Here is a 17,846-nt window from a genome sequence, read left to right on the forward strand (position 1 = left end):
AAATGAAATACTGTAAGTTCAGTCTGCTTTCTTCAGAACTGGAATGTGTCCATCTTATTCCTGTGAGAGCGCCTCGATAAAGGGCCTGAAGTCTTTTGAAGAGACAAAGAAAAATCGCCCAAATTCAACAAAGATAGGATTTATTTTGTTAAAACAAAAATAAAAAATAAACAGTGCAGGCAGCGTCTTCACAGCCGGAGCAGCTTGTCCACGGGCGTGTCAAATTTGAAGACTGAAGGGAAAAGTTCCGCAGCTCGCGGGTAGATGAGTCGGTATGACTGTTTCATTGTGAAGTTTGAGACCCCGGTGATATCTCCGATTTCTGTGGAAGGTTCAGAGACAAAGCTGAAATGTTTGAACAGCAGTAAATCTACTGACTTCTGATGCATTTCCAACAATAAGTAAGTGGAGAAGCATCATTTAGGATCTGGATCTTCTTATAACATCATACAGTTACCAATTCCCACAACTTTCTTTCTTGTTTACAAATACATAGATTAACAATAACATGTACTTTACAGTCTTTCCTGAACCTGTTCACCCTTTATTTGGACCCTTCCCATTTTCAGGCTGGGACCAAGCTTTTATTTTATCTAAGAATTGTACAGATATGTCTGTTCCACCTCTGGTCTAAACTCAGTAGATCATCAATCACCTTTCTGGGTCTTCTTCTCTGCGGAGGCCTGGGAGGCCATGTAAATAGCTGCCGCGGCCACAGAGATCGGGCTCCTGCCGGGCACCAGGTCCAGCTCCACGGCCTTCCTGGCGATATAGGTGGCCGCCATCTGCACGTGCTTGGGCAGCCCGAGGTTTGAGCAGAAGCGGGACATGAAGTCTCCCGTGGTGATAAGGTCCACGCTGGTCTCCAGCGCCTTCAGGATCAGCTTGAAGCATCGACCAATCTCCTTCTTGGAGATTCTAGAGACGGCGCAGATCTCTGTGGAGAAAACGAGGAGATCAGTGGAAGAGATTAATTTGGACTGAGAAAGAAAACTGACTGTCATAATAATATCCGCGTTTTTCGAGGGGCTTTGTCCTCCTGATACTTCCACGGCAGGATGAGAGAAGAGAGATCATAGATCCTTTTCTTTTATTTAATTTGTTTTTTCAAACAGTACGATCATAGTCTTATTTAGTCACAGGAGTAAATTCCTTCCTTATTTCTTTATTAACAACATTTTCTCTTAACTAAGGAGAAATACGTATCTAGAATTTAAATTAACGTAAGTAAATTCTCAAGCATCTTCAAGAATTGGGGAGACCTGTTTGCATTCATGCAGAATTTCTTCTAGTGGTGAGAAATATCATTCTTCAAGAGCAGCTGTGACTTTAACAATCTAACCGATGATTCTGACCTTTAAAAGTTCTCGGTACACCTTCTTGTCTGCAGGCGATGTAGAGACAAGCTGAAGCAATGGCATCGTTGGCTCGTCCCCTCAGACTCTTCTGAGAATACAACTGCTTGAATAAGTTGTTGGATTTGTTCTGCAGAGCAAGAAGATTATTTACAGCAAACTCATTACTAGCAATTATTAGCAAATCGAAACGACAATCTTCTTGTATTCAATTGTGTTTTCTAATGAAATCGCAAATAAGAACTTCAATTGAGCAAAAACAGTCACGATATCACAATTTGCGTCTCTACACATATCCACTCGTCTTTTTTATTTCAATTAAAAATCACAATTTCCTTCACATCATTAATATATATTTCTTTTACATTTTATGTAAAACAGGAGACTTACATCCCAGAACACACACACATGATGAGATTGAACCCTTCATGAGACACAGACCCCAGATAAAACAGTTTTTGTAGCTTCCAGAGACTCCAGTCTTCAGTGTTTGTCTATACACTTATACATTCCTACACAGATTTACATAATCACCACGAGTTTCTGTTTTGTTTCTCTTGATCACCATGTTTGTTCCATGTGGCTTTCGTTTCTCTCTCTAGCTGCTTTAAGTCGGGGGTTCCCCAGGGTGTTCCCCGCTCGAAAACAAAAGACTTAAATGTCAAGAGTGTTGTGTTGTGAATGTATAAACTCCATAGTCAATTCTCCTGATTTTCCCCACAGGTCATATCTGAAAACGTCCTCTATGTCTTCTATGATTCAGCTGACTTTGAACATGCCTGTCGCTAACAGAGACACAACTGTGTTGTGGTATCGTCTGAACCAAACCAGGTTCAGAGAACAGTGACGTGAACTTACTATGATGTTTCTTGGAAGGTTGATGCGATCTGCCATGTTGCTGATCTCTTTAAAGCCATTGAACATGGCCCGGTTGGAGCTGCTCATATTTCGCAGGTTCTTATACTTTGAGTTTCCAAACTCATCAAAACTAGCTGCACCAGTTCCCTGGGGTGGAAACAAAGAAAATGTATTCTTAAAAATGATTGCAACTGTATTTCAAGAGAAGCCCTCATAACTCTGAAGTTGTGTTTGACTGGTTGTTCAATAATTGCCTTTTACTGGCTTGACCTGCATAAACACGCTAAGTATAAAAAAGTTATTACATGCATATAATGCAAGTTGAACAAGAAACAATGTATTGAATAATCCAGAAAAACAAGGGATCTGACAGTCATTCTGAAGGAAAATGGAAAAATACCTTTTATTTTTACATATTCTTTTGTATTTCTATACATGGCTTTGGAATTTCAGTCAGTCAAGAAACCTACGCCACATCCTCTAATCTTAACAAAAATGTGAGTAATTAAAATCACTCTAAGTTTTCTCACATCTTTCCAATGATCAAACTTGCGAGGTCATGGAGCGACTGTAACTGTAACGCTCACCTTGCCGATCATGGTGGTGAGGTCTCCTCCATTGAGCAGTGGGTTCTGGGCGTCTCCCACTCTGGAGGGGTCTTTAAGGGCTTTCTCATTAGAAAACGTCCGCCACTCTGAACCCACATCAATCACACGGTCACCTGAGGAGGAACAATTTGGTAAGAATAACCTCATAACATCATAACATCATAACATCTTAACATCATAAAATCATAAGATTATAAGAATAAGAATTTTGAACTTTAATAAGGCCCAAGTTAAATCTTTTACACATGAATTCTAAGCAGCTTTGATTTGCTGGATGATTATAATGAAAGTGTATTTACAAGTTTATTTCAATATAGATTATGTGTTCCATTCTGATTCTGTAATAATATCCAGAAACATCTTCACTCTGGATTAACCCGTTTTCCCTTTGCAAACACTATCCTGAGTTTTTAATGTATCAGTACTTAACTTTGGGTTAAACACAAAGCGTCAGTCTCGTTTGTCTCCTTTCAGTCTTTTGTATTGATGGCTACGTTTTTGATCAGATAGTGATAACTTTTTTTTCCTTCCAAGGGATGAGGTTTCAATTTCGAAGATGGAACAAGGTAACTGATGAAAATAACAGATTGGGTTCAAGTTCCACAAATCACTGGCACAGACAGTCTGTGCACATAAAACCACATTCACTCTGTTATTTAGTTTGGCTCAATTATATCCCTGTGGAATTATTAAGCAGAAGATTGTGCAATACTGAATACACCGTACTACGGTGGCCCTGAAAGCTCAACGAACGGCAACTTAAGAAAACACATGCAAGTTGACAAAACACCAGCAAAGTAAAAAAACATCTTCATCAATTTCACAACACAACACAACACATTACAGCAACGCGCTGCAAAAAGAGAAAAGCGCTGCAAATACCGGAACGAGCTGCAAATAGAGAAACGCGCAGCAAATACCGTAACGCGTTGCAAAAAGCCAAACGCGCAGCAAGAAGCCAAACGCGCAGCAAGAAGCCAAACGCGCAGCAAGAAGAGGCCACAACACAACGGAAGTGTTTCCAGGGGACAGCTAAAAGTGATGGACACTGCTGCCACAAAAACGTCCGATACACCATAGAAATTCGGTTCCACACAGGGTTCGGCCACCCACGGCTCTTCGGCCCCTCTGCAGTGCCTGTACAGTACAATGTTGTGCATATGTTTAGCGAACGCTGAATTTAACGAATCAGTTTTCATATTATTAACGTGAACGTAACGATGAACGTGAGTGAACGTCACGTACATTTTTTAAATCATCACCGTATCAGGCCATCATGAAATACCAGGAGCGGGCGAGTGTGTGTGTGTGTGTGTGTGTGTGTGTGTGTGTGTGTGTGTGTGTGTGTGTGTGTGTGTGTGTGTGTGTAGCGAGTGCTCCGGTCCCGGGCATAGGTCCGCCCACAAGCTCTTTTGATAGTAAAGGTTTCCTACCCCTGCACACTATGGATAATATACTGCCTCACAAACAGGGGCTTGCTTGTTAGCGCTGTTTATTCAGTTTAACAGGAGAAGACGACATGTCTCTAGATCGAACATCTTCCGTGATCAGAGCTCACTGTGGCTCTCTCCGAGTGAGTGGGCGGGGTCGGAGCGCCGGGGGACACACGTACATACACACACACACACAAAAATAATGTAAACATTCTCTCTTAGAGAAGACACTACTGTTGACCTCCTCCTTCCGTTTTGACGGAGTGCTCTCTGATTCAAAAACAAACATGCGTGAGGTAAACACTGACCTACTACAAGGCCGCATTCAGGACATATCATGTCCCCTGCTCTGTAGTCCTCCACCAGGATGGCCTCTGGGTGGTTGGGACACTGAACTTTGGTAAAGGCCAGAGCATCTCCGCTGGAGGAGGAACACAAACAAAAAATCTCTCAATGTACAAGAAATACAAGAAATGGTGGAAAATGAAAGGATGGGGTATGAAAAGAGAAAGACAAAAGTAACACAACCATGGTTCTTTTGATTTACCATAAGAGGGTACATTTATAGATTAGTGTTGAAATATCCAGATGTGTTTCACTTTCCTTTCCCCTGTGTGTGAATATACGTCACCAACCACCCTTTACAAAAAAAACTGCTTTATAACATAATCACATATATAAACCTATATTTACAACTGTCTAATTCAACTCCTTGTAACTTACAGATTTTTACATGTATTTCAATAGCTTCTATTTCGTGCTTTATCCTTCACTTTATTGAAATGTGTGTGTGTTACCTAATTAAGCATTCATAGGCTTGATCCACACCCAAATTCATTGTTCCTGAACAGTGACAAGACAGATATCTGGAATAATGAGTCTAATTCAGGGGTGTCCAAACTTATTATCCCGAGGGCGACATATTGAAAAAAATACGGAAGTCCGGGCCACTCACATCGGACTTTAAATTTTTTTTTGAGGCGGGCCCATTTAAAATGGATGGCGGGCCGCAGATGGCCCGCGGGCCGTAGTTTGGACACCCCTGGTCTAATTGAACAGGTAATGGTCTGCATCTGAAATGAGAATCCAGATTTACCACCCTGTTTGAGGACAAGAGACTTATTCCCTGTGATATATATATGTCGTTTATGAATGTTGATAAGCGTTTTACGGTTGTGAACACCCAGAATTATTGATCCGTATTTCTCCACTTGTATTGTGAAACACGTTCGTTTATATGGCTGATTTCTTACGATGTATTGGTTTTCATCTGAAAATAAGATTCAGGGGTTTAGTTAAACTAGGCAGCACATAATGTAGATGCACACTTATCTACATTATTCCCTGAAGATCAAGGAGAACAAGGTAAAGATGTAATTTTCTCTTAAGTATCGTGTCCTCATATTGCTTAGTAATTGTGTTTTTTGAGCAGCATTTAAATATAAAGCGATATTACTGTTGGATACATCTGTGCTATATTACAGGTGCTGCTGTCAAAAAACTTTTGAGAACATCATTATTACTTTGTACTGTAACAATGTGCAAAAGTGACAAGTGGACACTTCACCCCATTACCATCTGTAGATTCCAGGTATTTCCATATGTATATTGCTGTAGCCTATTATCTATATCTTTGTCTGATTCGTTATCTGGTCTTTTTCTGCAGATATGCAACTCGGGTAGTTGTTTGAATATATTGTTAATTTCCATTTATCTGCTAAATTTGTAGAAAAAGGTTTTTCCTTCACTTGTCTTTAGTCCAATAGCTTTGGGTCTCGCTGTAGAGACAATTTCAAGGTGTGTTAGCCTATAGCGTTTTATATTACAAATACTGAGTCAGTTGTACTTTCCGATCCACAGAGAAGTCTCAGGGAAAACGATGTACAACAATCTGTTAATGTCAATTAATGTTGTTGCCTTGTTAACTTCAAAGATCTTTTTATATTACAGTCACTTTAACTACAATACCATTGCTATCTTTGACACATGTAAAACCTGCTGTTGATGTGTCATTGCAGCTCTGTCGCCCTTTTAAGGTTCCATTATTAACATTTACCATCACTGACACCACATATGTCATAACAATAGACAATGCTATGATTTAATGCTTTAATTTAGTTATCATTCTCTGCATTTGCATTGAATAAGGAGATTATTTACACATTTTCAAAATGTCTTTCTGTCATCAAAACATTTTGTTATTTTTCAAGTTGTACTCCTTGGTGGAGAGGTACTTTAAATTACTGGTTAGCCAGGAAAGTATAAATAACAGTCTGCTTCAACATCAATTCATTTCACTTTGTCTTTATAGGATAAGCCAGCCTGTATCAATATTGATGTCGATGGAGTCATTGTCAATTAACTGATTTCATATAAATACTGAAGACATGAGAATAAATCTTGGTTAAAAAGTAGTAGGTAAGTAGCTGTTTGTTGTGAACAGATTCGTTTGTCATTTGTCCATATGCACCGATGCTTTTACACCATAAAGTTCATAACTCATAAGAAATATTTTAAAGTTGAAGGAGTAACACTAAGTCTATTTTAAATGGTCTTATGGATTTTAGTGTATTATGATAGTAAATAAAAGTGTCAATGGTTTATATGCAATTGGAAAGCCACATTTTGTGAGTGTCTCATTTCTGTCTTGTAGCCCAAAAACACTGAATACATTCATTCAGCCTGGAGAGCATGAATATAAATGGAGAGTGTGCCTTGTCCTACCGTTACTAAAAACTCTGTTCCACCATCTTATGATGAATTTAAGGCAAGGATAAACATTTACATTATTCATTTTGTTTATCACAGTTTAATCAGGCACAGTAGCAGTCACATTGTAACTGATTCTGGGAATACAGTCTTTGAGTTCTTACCTAGCCATAGACCTCCACATAATGGATCTGGTGCAGCTTTTCTTGATTCAGTGAAAACTACCTCAAACACTTGGTGGCAACTGCCTCCAAACAATGTGGTAACAGAAGCAGCTGCCTTTGAACAACGTGTTATCCAAGGAAGATGCAGCTCCCTTTAAACAATGTGTAATCAAAGGGATCGGCATAATTAAAACATTGTGGCATCACATGCAGCGGCCCTTAGAGGAAACTTTCTCCTTTTTCTCACTGTAGTCAACCTTTGTTGATGTTGTGCTTTGAAGTCAGTGCTAGTTATGTTGGAAAATCTGAAACGTATACAGTGATGTAAATTGCTTCTTCAAAGATCCGGCTTTAAACAAACTCCGAACCAGCCTGTGCACTAGCCCGGCACTGACACAAAATGTATGCAGGCTTGTGTCGCCTTTACCTGTCAGAGTGAAGTTATTGAATAAGTTGGATGTGTAGTTTGATTTTGGCGAGAATACACAGTATTAGAGGGAAATTATTGAACATTCATCCTAAAAAAATTCCTGAAAATTATGCAATGAATGTCAAATCATTATTGAGAGCACTCACCACTGTCATAGACTTCAGTTGTTTTAATTGAAACCCTATAAAAAGTGTGAAAGCGATGAAATTACAGCACCCTTGTAATAACAGTAACCATCTTTAATACATTTTAAAGCACTTTCTACATAAAATTAGTTAATATTTGAATGATTTTATCAATTAATATTAACTGATGAATACCAGCCATGTGCAATAATATAGGAAATTGTGGATGTGATACATTGTAATACATCAATATGCAGAGTTGTGTCCTTTGTTGTTATGTGCTCTTGTGATAAACCTAGTGAATACTAAAGGTCTCAGTTCACACAGAGAATTTTTTTTACTATTGTGTTAGTGAAGGTCATAAAATAATGTTTTGAGTAAGTCAAAGATGTTCTACTTCATTCACCATATTGTTTTAAAACATCTTTTTAAATAAATAATTTTGAGAAGTGCCCTTTTTCTGGCCAAAATGTCTGTGCACATCCCTGATTCCACTGGGCGGGTTATGTACAGTTGACGTTGATTGTCTGAGGGGATGATGGGATGAGGCAGTCCTAGAGGAAAGATAGATGTCCTGCCAGCATTATTTAGATGGTGTGCAGTCCCATGTAGTATTCTGTGCAGTCTGAATGGACATCAGACTTTATATAACCCATTTTGAACATTCTTTCCCCCATGTAGTGTGTTCTCTGAATGGTTTTGTCATTTATGTGAGAGGATGGGTCATTCAGAAATGACTGTGTCATATTATGTCTCTGACGGAGAAGATGACGTCATGTACGATTCCTCCTTCTGTCTGAAGGCTTCAACTAAAGTGAAGGAGAAAGTCTATGTTGCTGGAAGAAAACCGGCCATCATCACGGAGCAGGTCCAGATAGTAACTGACTTGGAGTCTCCATCAAGTCTCAGTCAATTAACTCTGAGTTTTCACTAAACCTCCTGCGTTCTGAGACAGGGCCCAGAGAGTAGGCCAAACTGTCAGTCTACATATGTGTATAGAGACATGACACAAATTATACAGAAGACAAAAAACGTCTTATTCATCAATTATTAAATGACCAAAGGCATAAAAATATATTAATATTAAACCTAAAATGAATTCAGTTATAAAAATAAAAATATATACTGAAACAAGACTAAATATATTTTACCTGGAAATCACTAAAGATATAAACACAGATACATTTTTTTTTTAACTTATTTCTCAATTAACCATGTTTATTAGATTTTTTTTTCTTTATACATTTACTAGATTCATCAAGATATTATCTGAGCATTTGTTTACCTTATTTGATAAATGTGTCATCTTCTCTAGATATAAACTCATGGATCAACTTTCTCAGACTGTCCAGTGACGCCACCTGCTGGTCGACCAGGGTGAAGGCTTACGTGTACGTCCACGTGGTTTTGTAAAGTCTTGTGCAGATGTTGACTTGATAGCGTTTCCCGATGGCACAATATGTTTATAGTGAATAAAGTATATTACAGGGGGAAATGTGTACAAGAAAGAAAGCTCATACTTTATAATTTAACTAAACAAAAGGAGAAAAAGTCAGAGTTTTCACTTTTGAGATTTATCATCCCTCCTTCAAGAAGATACAGTACAGATTTGATAGAATATGTATTTTGACCTGGCTGTTTTCTCTAAATGATGAGCCAGGATTCATGGCTCTGAAGAAGCACATCGGGTTCTAAAATATTAAGAGCCACTTATAACACAGATGGAGAGTACCTAATAACTCCACGTCATACAAGCAGTTTGACTGATGTATGCTTTTTATTTGAATGACAGACTATTTACCTCTCTATAAAGTCTGAAATCGTCGTCATGAGCTCAAACAACTATTTGGTCTGAAACAGTACGGCTCCTTCCGATGACATGATTCTGTGAGGGGAAACCACAAATACCATAGAGACCTCCCGTACTGTAAGTGTTCCTCTAAACTAACGATACATTTCGTTCTTAAGCGAAGGCCTCAGACTATGATTAAAGATGAGCTGTGAGCTCCCTGAACATGGATCACAATTAGCGGCTAGGCATGTCAACTTCTCACTCACACCAATACAAATTAAGCACACACTCACACAGAGTGCCGCAGATATAAAATACATTGAAAACAAAAAGTAACCAAAGTAAAAAGTCATATGAATGGACATAAACTTGCTATAGTGTACTTGCAGCTGGTAAAAAGAAAAAAAAGAAAAAGGTGAGTGAATGTTGGCAGTTGGGAAGATTCAATCCTCTTTGTCTAGGATGGCTTTCACATCAGCGAACACCTGCAAGGGTAAAACAAGGGGCAGGTCACAAACACGGAACAATATTTCAGCTTCAATTGTTCGAGTTCACAGCATTTTCATTTACTATCCCTTTGAAAATGTTATCTGTAAAGATGCTAAAGATTGTTTCCTTTTTTTGATAAATTGAATAATTGTTACTCACAAATACATCTCTCACATTTTCCCCAGAGCTCAATATGAGGTTTACAGATTAATGGTCGTGTTTGAGAGACACAAATGTTCTCTATTTACAATAACAAAAGGCAGACTAGTACTGTGATCACTAGCTAATACTTTTATTAGCGATGACGCTTATAATACTACTAATAATTTCCTTAACAGTTTCATTTCAAAAATGTAATCTGCAAGAAAATACCCTCAATTTCAATTATTTTTTATCCAGGAGATGTAGATGTCCTTGTAAGAATTTCAAAGGGTTTTAATTTGTTGACTTCTGAGTCAAGCACATTCATTAATTTTAAAGCAAAAACGTTATAGATGTTTACAACTACAGACACTTTTCCATTTTATTTGTAATAAATTTAAAAGTAATTTTGTTTAAATGCTCCGCCCATAGACACAAAATATTATTTCTATAATCTTTTTTTTTCTTAAAAGTTTTTTTTTCTTTTCTTTTTCTTTAAGGTTCTTAAAATGAATCAACTCGTTTGTTGCTTTTTAACTCATGTGCACACAATATTTTGGGAAAACATGTCACATTTCTCTACTTCTGTTCCCTTTTAACATCAGACTTCCAAAATTGTGTTCCCTCAGGATATCTTAAAGTTTAAGGAGAGGCATGTTAATGTTTTGTTGCCCTGTCTGACAGATTTATCTTGCAAATACACTCAGCTGTAGTGGAAGTAATTTGCTTATTTCCCTCCTTTCATCCACGTGTCTTTTCAGGAATCCAATGTTACTGTTCATAGATGCTACAGCCACATTATTTACTCACCTCATCCACAGAACGAGAGGCATCTACTTTGTGCACCTTGCCTTGCTTCTCATACAGTTCAATGATTGGTCGTGTGGACTGTAGGTAGGTTTGGATTCTGTATCAAAGAAAAATGTTCCTGGTTATTGGGGTCAGATGACACAGGGGACTTTAAGGAGACACAAATTAGGTCAAAAACCCACGTGCAGGTAGCGACAGTCAGTTAAGTGGGTCGGAGAAATCCATACTGATCAGATATGCTTGTTTTACTTGACACAGATACAAATAAATGAGTACATGAGACTGATTCTTGAAAGTGGCAGGAAATTATTCATAAAAAAACAAAGTATTTATACTCATGTAGGTATTTGTAACTTAAATCTGGGATTCAACAGTGATCAGGTCTTCAGTCATGTGTTTTGCTTGTGTCTCAGGACTGCACCTTTTCTCCAGACTTTCTCTGTTGTCATCTGTGCGTCCACTGTTCTTCCCTCTTTCTAGACATCTGTTAATGCAGACCTGTGCACAAACCACATCATGTCTTCAGTGTTAATTGGATCCTAGGTATATCAGCTCAGCACTTTGTATGCAACTGAAAACAGATGTTGGGGTTTCAGCTTTCCTCGACCTACCTCGTTACCGCAGTCGAAGAAAAGCACAAATTTGACGTCTGCTTTGCCATCCATGACAGTGTTCCACCCCTGGAGGTTGTCCTCATTGCGGGGGAAACCATCGATGAGGAATCTGAACTTTTTCGCATCTTTCTGCATAGTCTCTTCCATCGCCTTAACAAACATGGACAAAACGAATTTTAGTCCCAATACATAATTCAACGTAGGACAAGTCAGCACTAGAAAGGGACAGTATCACGGTGCTGACACTTCCTATGTCCGTCACAGATTATAGTCCACACGGTGTAAATCTTTTGTTAATCTAATTTAAATTGTAAAGCCATTTTGCCACGCCCATTTCAAAAGAGTACAAACATCTTCACCACTTTTTAATTTTCTGCAAACTTTGGGGACTTGGAGTGTTTTAAATCCCTCAAAAAGGCATTTCATTTGCCTGAAAAATAATAATAATCATTGTCGGTGCTCGGGCCCTAACTAAAAGCTTTTTTCAAACAAGGTTGAGTTGCATTTGGTTCTGAGTAAATAGTTGGGCACCAGTGGTCTGGTCTGGATTTATCTGGAGTTAAACAAACACAAACTGGATCTGCAGCCAGTATCTGATACATACCTTCCTGAGTAAATTGATGGTGATCTCCACAGGGACGATTTTACCGTCCTTGATGAAGTTGGCAATGAGCTGTCCAAACTCTGACCCCTCTCTGGCTCGCTCTGCTCTCAGCAGGTCCCCAGCCGACAAATGAGTGTAGCTGTAGTTCTAAGAGACAATTTTCACACATTAACTCATGTGGGGGAATAAAAAGCACCTGGACATTATTCATCAAGTGAAAGTAGCAGTCATGCTTTTTTATTCATGTTTGCACACAGCCCATTTGTACGAAGAGTAAAACTCCACAGTGAAGAGGACAGCTTTTTACACACAGGCTAAATCCTCCCCATTTACAACTCAGGAAAAGTCACTCCTTGTGGGCAGAATGAAAAGAGCCTCTATGCATTGCTGCCATTCAGGCCTAACCACTGTACACGAAGCACAGCAGCCAACACCCTTGGACATCTACGTGCACTGGTAGTCTCTCTTATAGGAGCTATGACTCACACATACACACATACTTTCAGACAAATATCAGGGCAGGATTCTTACGTGCAACCTTTTTAGATAGCTTGATAAAAAATATGCTTTCTCTAACACATGCTGTTTCTTTAGTATGGTGTGTGATAAAGTGGGGGGAAATGTATGAATGGGAGCAAATTACATCATATTTATACAGTCACACACACTCTACAACGGGACTTTTTAAACTCTGATCTTGACTTGTCTCAACATCAGTGAATAGTGACTGCAAACGGTCAGATCACACTCGCTGATGCTGTGGGTGCACCGCTGCAGAAAGTACAACACACACCTGAAGTGTTAAATCTGAGGTGTATCCTGCTGACGTGTGTTTGGGCTGTTACACCTACACGCCCATAATGAGGTGATGGTTCCTCGGACAATAAAACGTGACCACTGACCATTTTTAATAATCTCCACAGCGAAGATAAGTCAGTGATAAGGGTACAACGGGAGGCGAATGTCAACAGATCATCTCCTGTTGGCTGTGTTTGTATTGGGTGTAGCTAATAGGCACATTTTCATTAGGCTATTTACACTGAGCTTACCGGTTTTATTTGTTATTATTTCATGAATTCAGCTAATAAACATGAACTCGGAGAGAGTCTGGATAAGATACATATTTCAAATTGCTCTTACATGCTAACACCGGCTTGTAGAGCAGCACATAGTGTCCAACCTGTGCGGCTAACTAGCTAGCAGGGTAACACTTGTTCATTTTAGAGGACAACCGGAAGTCGGTGAAATTTAGTCATTGCCTCGTAAAAGAGCCGCACAAAACATCAGTAACTACCTAGATGTTAACTTTATACTAATGCCATCTTGCCCCACTCATTCCTAACAACAACAATCCACAGTTCACAGTGTCCTTTTATTGCCATCTCTCGTACCTCCACGATGTTGGAGCACTGGGTCCCTTTGCCGGCGCCAGGCCCGCCCAGCACGAACACAACCTTCGGCTTCATCACAAGCGACACCGGGGAGAACAAGCTCGGCAGCCTCTGAGACACAGCACCGAACAGACGGCCGATCATACACCAGCGACCACCGGCAGCAGCTGAGGACTCGAACCGGCGGTGCGGGGGCTTTGGTAGCTGAGGAGGGGGTGGAGGGAGGGCAGGGACAATAAAGCTGAGCTGACCGGTGAGTGCGTGTCGGGAGGAGGAGGCAGCGGAGCCTCATGACACCACTTCCGCTGTTGGCTCCGATGACCAATGGGGATCTCACAGAGGTGTGACGCGTCATAACCACCCCCACACAGGCGTGTTGTGTGTTTTTTTTTTTTTTTTACGCAGCGGCCGGGTGACGCCCCTCCCCTGCCTCCCTCCAGCATCAGCACCTCCACACCGACCAGGGCGACCCGCGAGCCGGAGGAGGATGCTCTGCGGACCCTGATGCTCACATCTTCCTTGGGGACGACTCACCGACACACGGCCGGGTGCACGTTAAGGATCGCCGCACGTTTATGCCGCCTCGCCGACTCCATTCATCACGCACCATTCATGCTTCCCCAAGAATGGGAGCGCACCGGGCGGACAGCATTGCAAGCAGCAGCCTTTTGTATCGCCCCGCCGTCTCTGCTGTGAGGGACCGGCCGCAGCGCGTCTGATGCGGCGACTCTGCTGGAGCGTCTCCTCATGTAGGTCAAAGTGATGGAGAGCCCGCTTTCTGTGTTTTGAGGGCGCCGCGCGGGCGTCTGGCTGACACCACGCGAGGAGGAGGGCCGAACAAACAAAAGGCATCCAGCGGCCACCCCCACCTCCCCACCCCCCCCCGCCTCTGACGCACCTGGCTGCCCTGTCGCCACCTGACATGACAGCGCGGAGCCGGGAGCAGAGCAGCAGGATCGAGGGGCACCGACGTGCAGCCGGACGAGTGGACTCGACACGGAGCCGTGGAGCCTCCGGACGCCCCGCGGAGGAGCAGCAGCAGCAGCAGCAGCAGCAGCAGCAGCAGCAGCAGCCCCGGGGAGGCCGGATTGCAGTTTCTGGGGACGAGCGCCAAGGGCAGTGCGGCAGTCAGCAGGCAGACCGGGGGGAGGAGGCTGCGGAGATCTGTGATACTTCCCCCCCCCCCGTCCCCCACTGCGCTCCCACCTCCATACCATCACATGCTGACAATATGATGGTGGATGCCTCTATGTTTGATCAATGGTGACTGTGATAGCCCTCCCCATCATTGTCTCTCCCTCCCCCCCCCTCCCCCCCACCTCTCCCAACTATCAGTGATGATGGGTATTTAAAATACTAGATCTGCTCTTCAGGCAAGGGTGGAATCCGGAGGGGACTGATGTGCATACTGGCCAGGTACCATTTGCTCCCCTCTCTGGTTTTGCTCATCCTGCTTGTCGCCTGCACCATGGGCTGTATTCAGAGCATTGCATGCAAGCCCCGCATCAGGCGGGAGAACATTGTGGTGTATGAGGTGTCAGCCTCCATAGACCAGTGTCCCACCATCATTGAGGAGAACTCCCCCATTGTGCTCCGTTACAAGACGCCTTACTTCAGGGCCTCAGCGGGAGTTGTGATGCCACCCGTGCCCCGCAATGAAACCTGGGTGGTGGGCTGGATCCAAGCCTGCACCCAGATGGAGTTCTACAACACCTATGGCGATATTGGGATGTAAGTGTCAAAGAAAACGCCGACACACTTTAACTTCTCATATGTTCAGGGTGCATGTGTCTAAAGTGTGTTTGGATGAGCTCAGCTCTGTTTGTGAGGGTTTCGGTAACAGCATGTCCAAAGCTCTGCCACAAAAGAGCATCTGACCCTCTGTACCCCCCATCTACTGCCGCAGGTCCAGCTGGGAGTTACCTGAGCTGCGAGAGGGTCGAGTCAAGGCCATCAGCGACTCAGATGGCGTCAGCTACCCCTGGTACGGCAACACCACCGAGACGGTCACCCTCACCGGCCCCACGTCCAAACCGTCCCGTCTGACCGTAGGCATGAACGACAACTTCTACCCGAGTGTGACCTGGGCAGTCCCCATCAGCAACAGCAACACGCCCATGCTGACCCACATCACGAGGGACCAGAGTTTCATCACCTGGCTGGTAGCCATGAACTCCGTCACCAAGGTGGGACAGACAACACATCGAAGAGAAAAATAAGGGGGAATAGGTGGTTTTCACATGCATCAAACCAGTATCCTGATCATTTAAGAAATCACAGTGTCACTAATACATTTTGTCCAGTTTGAATGAGGAACTCTGACTGTAGACTACATCTGAAACAGCTTTCACAGCACTTACAGACCGACTGTGATGTGATCAGCTCCTTCTGCACTTTTCTTTTCCGGTGTCACGTAATACGGCCCTGAATTTGTCCCTCAAAACTCAGTCAAGGATAAAATGTGTATCAAAAGGGCTTTAAGTGATTTTTGTACTGTCGACTGTTAGATTCTTTTCAGTCTATTACAGGTAAATTGTGTTCTCTTTGTTGATGCTTAATAAGTTAGGAGCAGGAAAGAGCAGGCCTGTCTCTTTGTGTGTTGAATGTTCAATACAGAAATCAGTGTTCAGAGGTGAGAAAACTGGCATTAAAACACCTATAGTCAAATGATGTCAATGTGTCAACTAAACTTACCTGATATAGGTTAAGTGATAAATCATTTAGTAGGAAGCACATTAACTACACATATACCATCTGTTAATGACATTCAATTGAAGCTTTAAATTGAGTGGTAGTAGAGTTCAAGGCCCAACATCCCCCTTACAAAACCACGTTTAAATTCACTAGCTACAGATATTATTTTGATCTGCACCAATTACACACTCATATATAGTAGTCCCCTAAACATGCATTATTTTTTTCATTAAGTTCCTCAAACTACTTTCTGAGAAATCAAAAATGTTAGGAAACATTTTATCTCACAATGTTAAAGAAAGGAAAAAACAGATCCTGGTTCTGCCCTCTGATCCGGTTCGGCACCAAATTGATGTAGGTTCTCCCCTGCGTTAAATCGCATCTTTCCACCAAGATTTGTGGTAATCTGTTTTAGAGTTTTTGGGTAAACTTGTCTACAAACAAACCAACAACACACACACCGACAGGGTTGAAAACAACAAAACACCCTTACCCCTGCTGTCTACTTAAACGAGACTGCATCATGCAAACACATATACGCAACACAGGTCATATCTGTGAAGAGTCTCAGTCATCCAGGTCAAGGAGTTCTGCAAGTGTACACACAAACACAGGAAACACGGGCCATATTAACCCATTCATTTGACCATTTGATATCGCTCTTCTCCTCCAGGAGCGTATTGTGCTGCAGACGGTGCGGTGGCGGATGCGAGTGGACATAGCTGTAGATCCAGACATGCCTCTGGGCTCCCGGGCCTCACTGATGGGTCGTTCCTTCCAGGAGCAGCCACACATCCTCAACTACCAGGAGCCCATCCCTCCCAACGCACTGGGGAGGCCCAACGCCAACGACGCCCAAGTGCTAATGTGGAGGCCACGGAGAGGGGCTCCACTTGTAGTAATACCGCCAAAATAAGAGGGTCATGAAGCTGCACAGACAAAAAAAAGTCGAATTGTTCCCTTTTGCAGAAAAATGAGGGTCGTGAAGTTTGATTAAGTGTGTCAAAGAGGAGAGAACTGATGGTTTCACTGCGCTCAAGATGCCAGCGGATCATTGTACCTGAGGGATTTTAGTGGAACATTGAAGCAAGCTGGAGTGGATATTACTGTTTGGATCTGACACAGAATGGTGTCATGGGGAAAATGAGCCGGCAGTGAACTAGTATCAGGGGCCTGGAGTTGCACTGAGGCTTGTTTGGCCCCTGGCAAGTTTTGGACTGCTTTGAGAAGACTGCTTTTAGACGTACCGCGGAGGTATGAGTCCACAACCGGAACTGCATCCTGCATCCTTATGTAGATCTTATTGCATGAGAGATTGAGAGACAAAAAAAACTGTCGTTGAGAAGTTTAAGAATAGCATTTGTTTTTTTTACAACTTGATACGTGAAGACATTTTGATTGAAAAGTCAGCCAAAAAACCCTGCGGCTGGTTAAACCTTGTCAGCGCCAATCCAGGCCTTCAGAACTCTCCAGAGTAACAGGATGTATTCAGAAAACTTAAGACACAAAAGTATTATATTATTATATATGGATCTTTTTAGGTTAAGATTTCAGTCATACATCAATCAGATTGTATTAAGAACATCCAACCCAGGTGATCAAATGTGCTGTAGTTGTCACTGGAGTTTT

General features: G+C 41.9%; 3 protein-coding genes across 3 annotated transcripts; 1 reads left to right on the forward strand and 2 right to left on the reverse strand.

Annotated features, from left to right (window-relative positions):
• Nucleotides 1-188: 188 nt before the first annotated feature.
• LOC128454583 (transcription initiation factor IIB) lies at nucleotides 189-4,816 on the reverse strand. The gene is made up of 7 exons (XM_053438002.1): nucleotides 4,802-4,816; nucleotides 4,563-4,701; nucleotides 2,801-2,934; nucleotides 2,214-2,360; nucleotides 1,356-1,485; nucleotides 656-937; nucleotides 189-322 (listed from the first exon to the last, which is right to left on the reverse strand). The coding sequence occupies exons 1-7, from the start codon at nucleotides 4,814-4,816 to the stop codon at nucleotides 189-191; spliced, it is 981 nt and encodes a 326-aa protein (XP_053293977.1).
• Nucleotides 4,817-9,240: 4,424 nt separating this feature from the next.
• Nucleotides 9,241-13,775, reverse strand: cmpk (cytidylate kinase). Its single transcript, XM_053438643.1, has 6 exons — nucleotides 13,524-13,775; nucleotides 12,133-12,279; nucleotides 11,526-11,678; nucleotides 11,336-11,412; nucleotides 10,915-11,011; nucleotides 9,241-9,959 (listed from the first exon to the last, which is right to left on the reverse strand). The coding sequence occupies exons 1-6, from the start codon at nucleotides 13,665-13,667 to the stop codon at nucleotides 9,918-9,920; spliced, it is 660 nt and encodes a 219-aa protein (XP_053294618.1). The 5' UTR covers nucleotides 13,668-13,775; the 3' UTR covers nucleotides 9,241-9,917.
• Nucleotides 13,776-14,920: 1,145 nt separating this feature from the next.
• On the forward strand, nucleotides 14,921-17,843 carry fam78ba (family with sequence similarity 78 member Ba). Its single transcript, XM_053438509.1, has 3 exons — nucleotides 14,921-15,254; nucleotides 15,430-15,709; nucleotides 16,891-17,843. Exons 1-3 carry the CDS (start codon nucleotides 14,923-14,925, stop codon nucleotides 17,131-17,133), a joined length of 855 nt encoding a protein of 284 aa, XP_053294484.1. The 5' UTR covers nucleotides 14,921-14,922; the 3' UTR covers nucleotides 17,134-17,843.
• The last annotated feature ends 3 nt before the right edge of the window (nucleotides 17,844-17,846 follow it).

This window comes from Pleuronectes platessa, chromosome 13 (assembly GCF_947347685.1).
Source record: "Pleuronectes platessa chromosome 13, fPlePla1.1, whole genome shotgun sequence".
Classification (NCBI taxonomy): Eukaryota; Metazoa; Chordata; class Actinopteri; order Pleuronectiformes; family Pleuronectidae; genus Pleuronectes; species Pleuronectes platessa.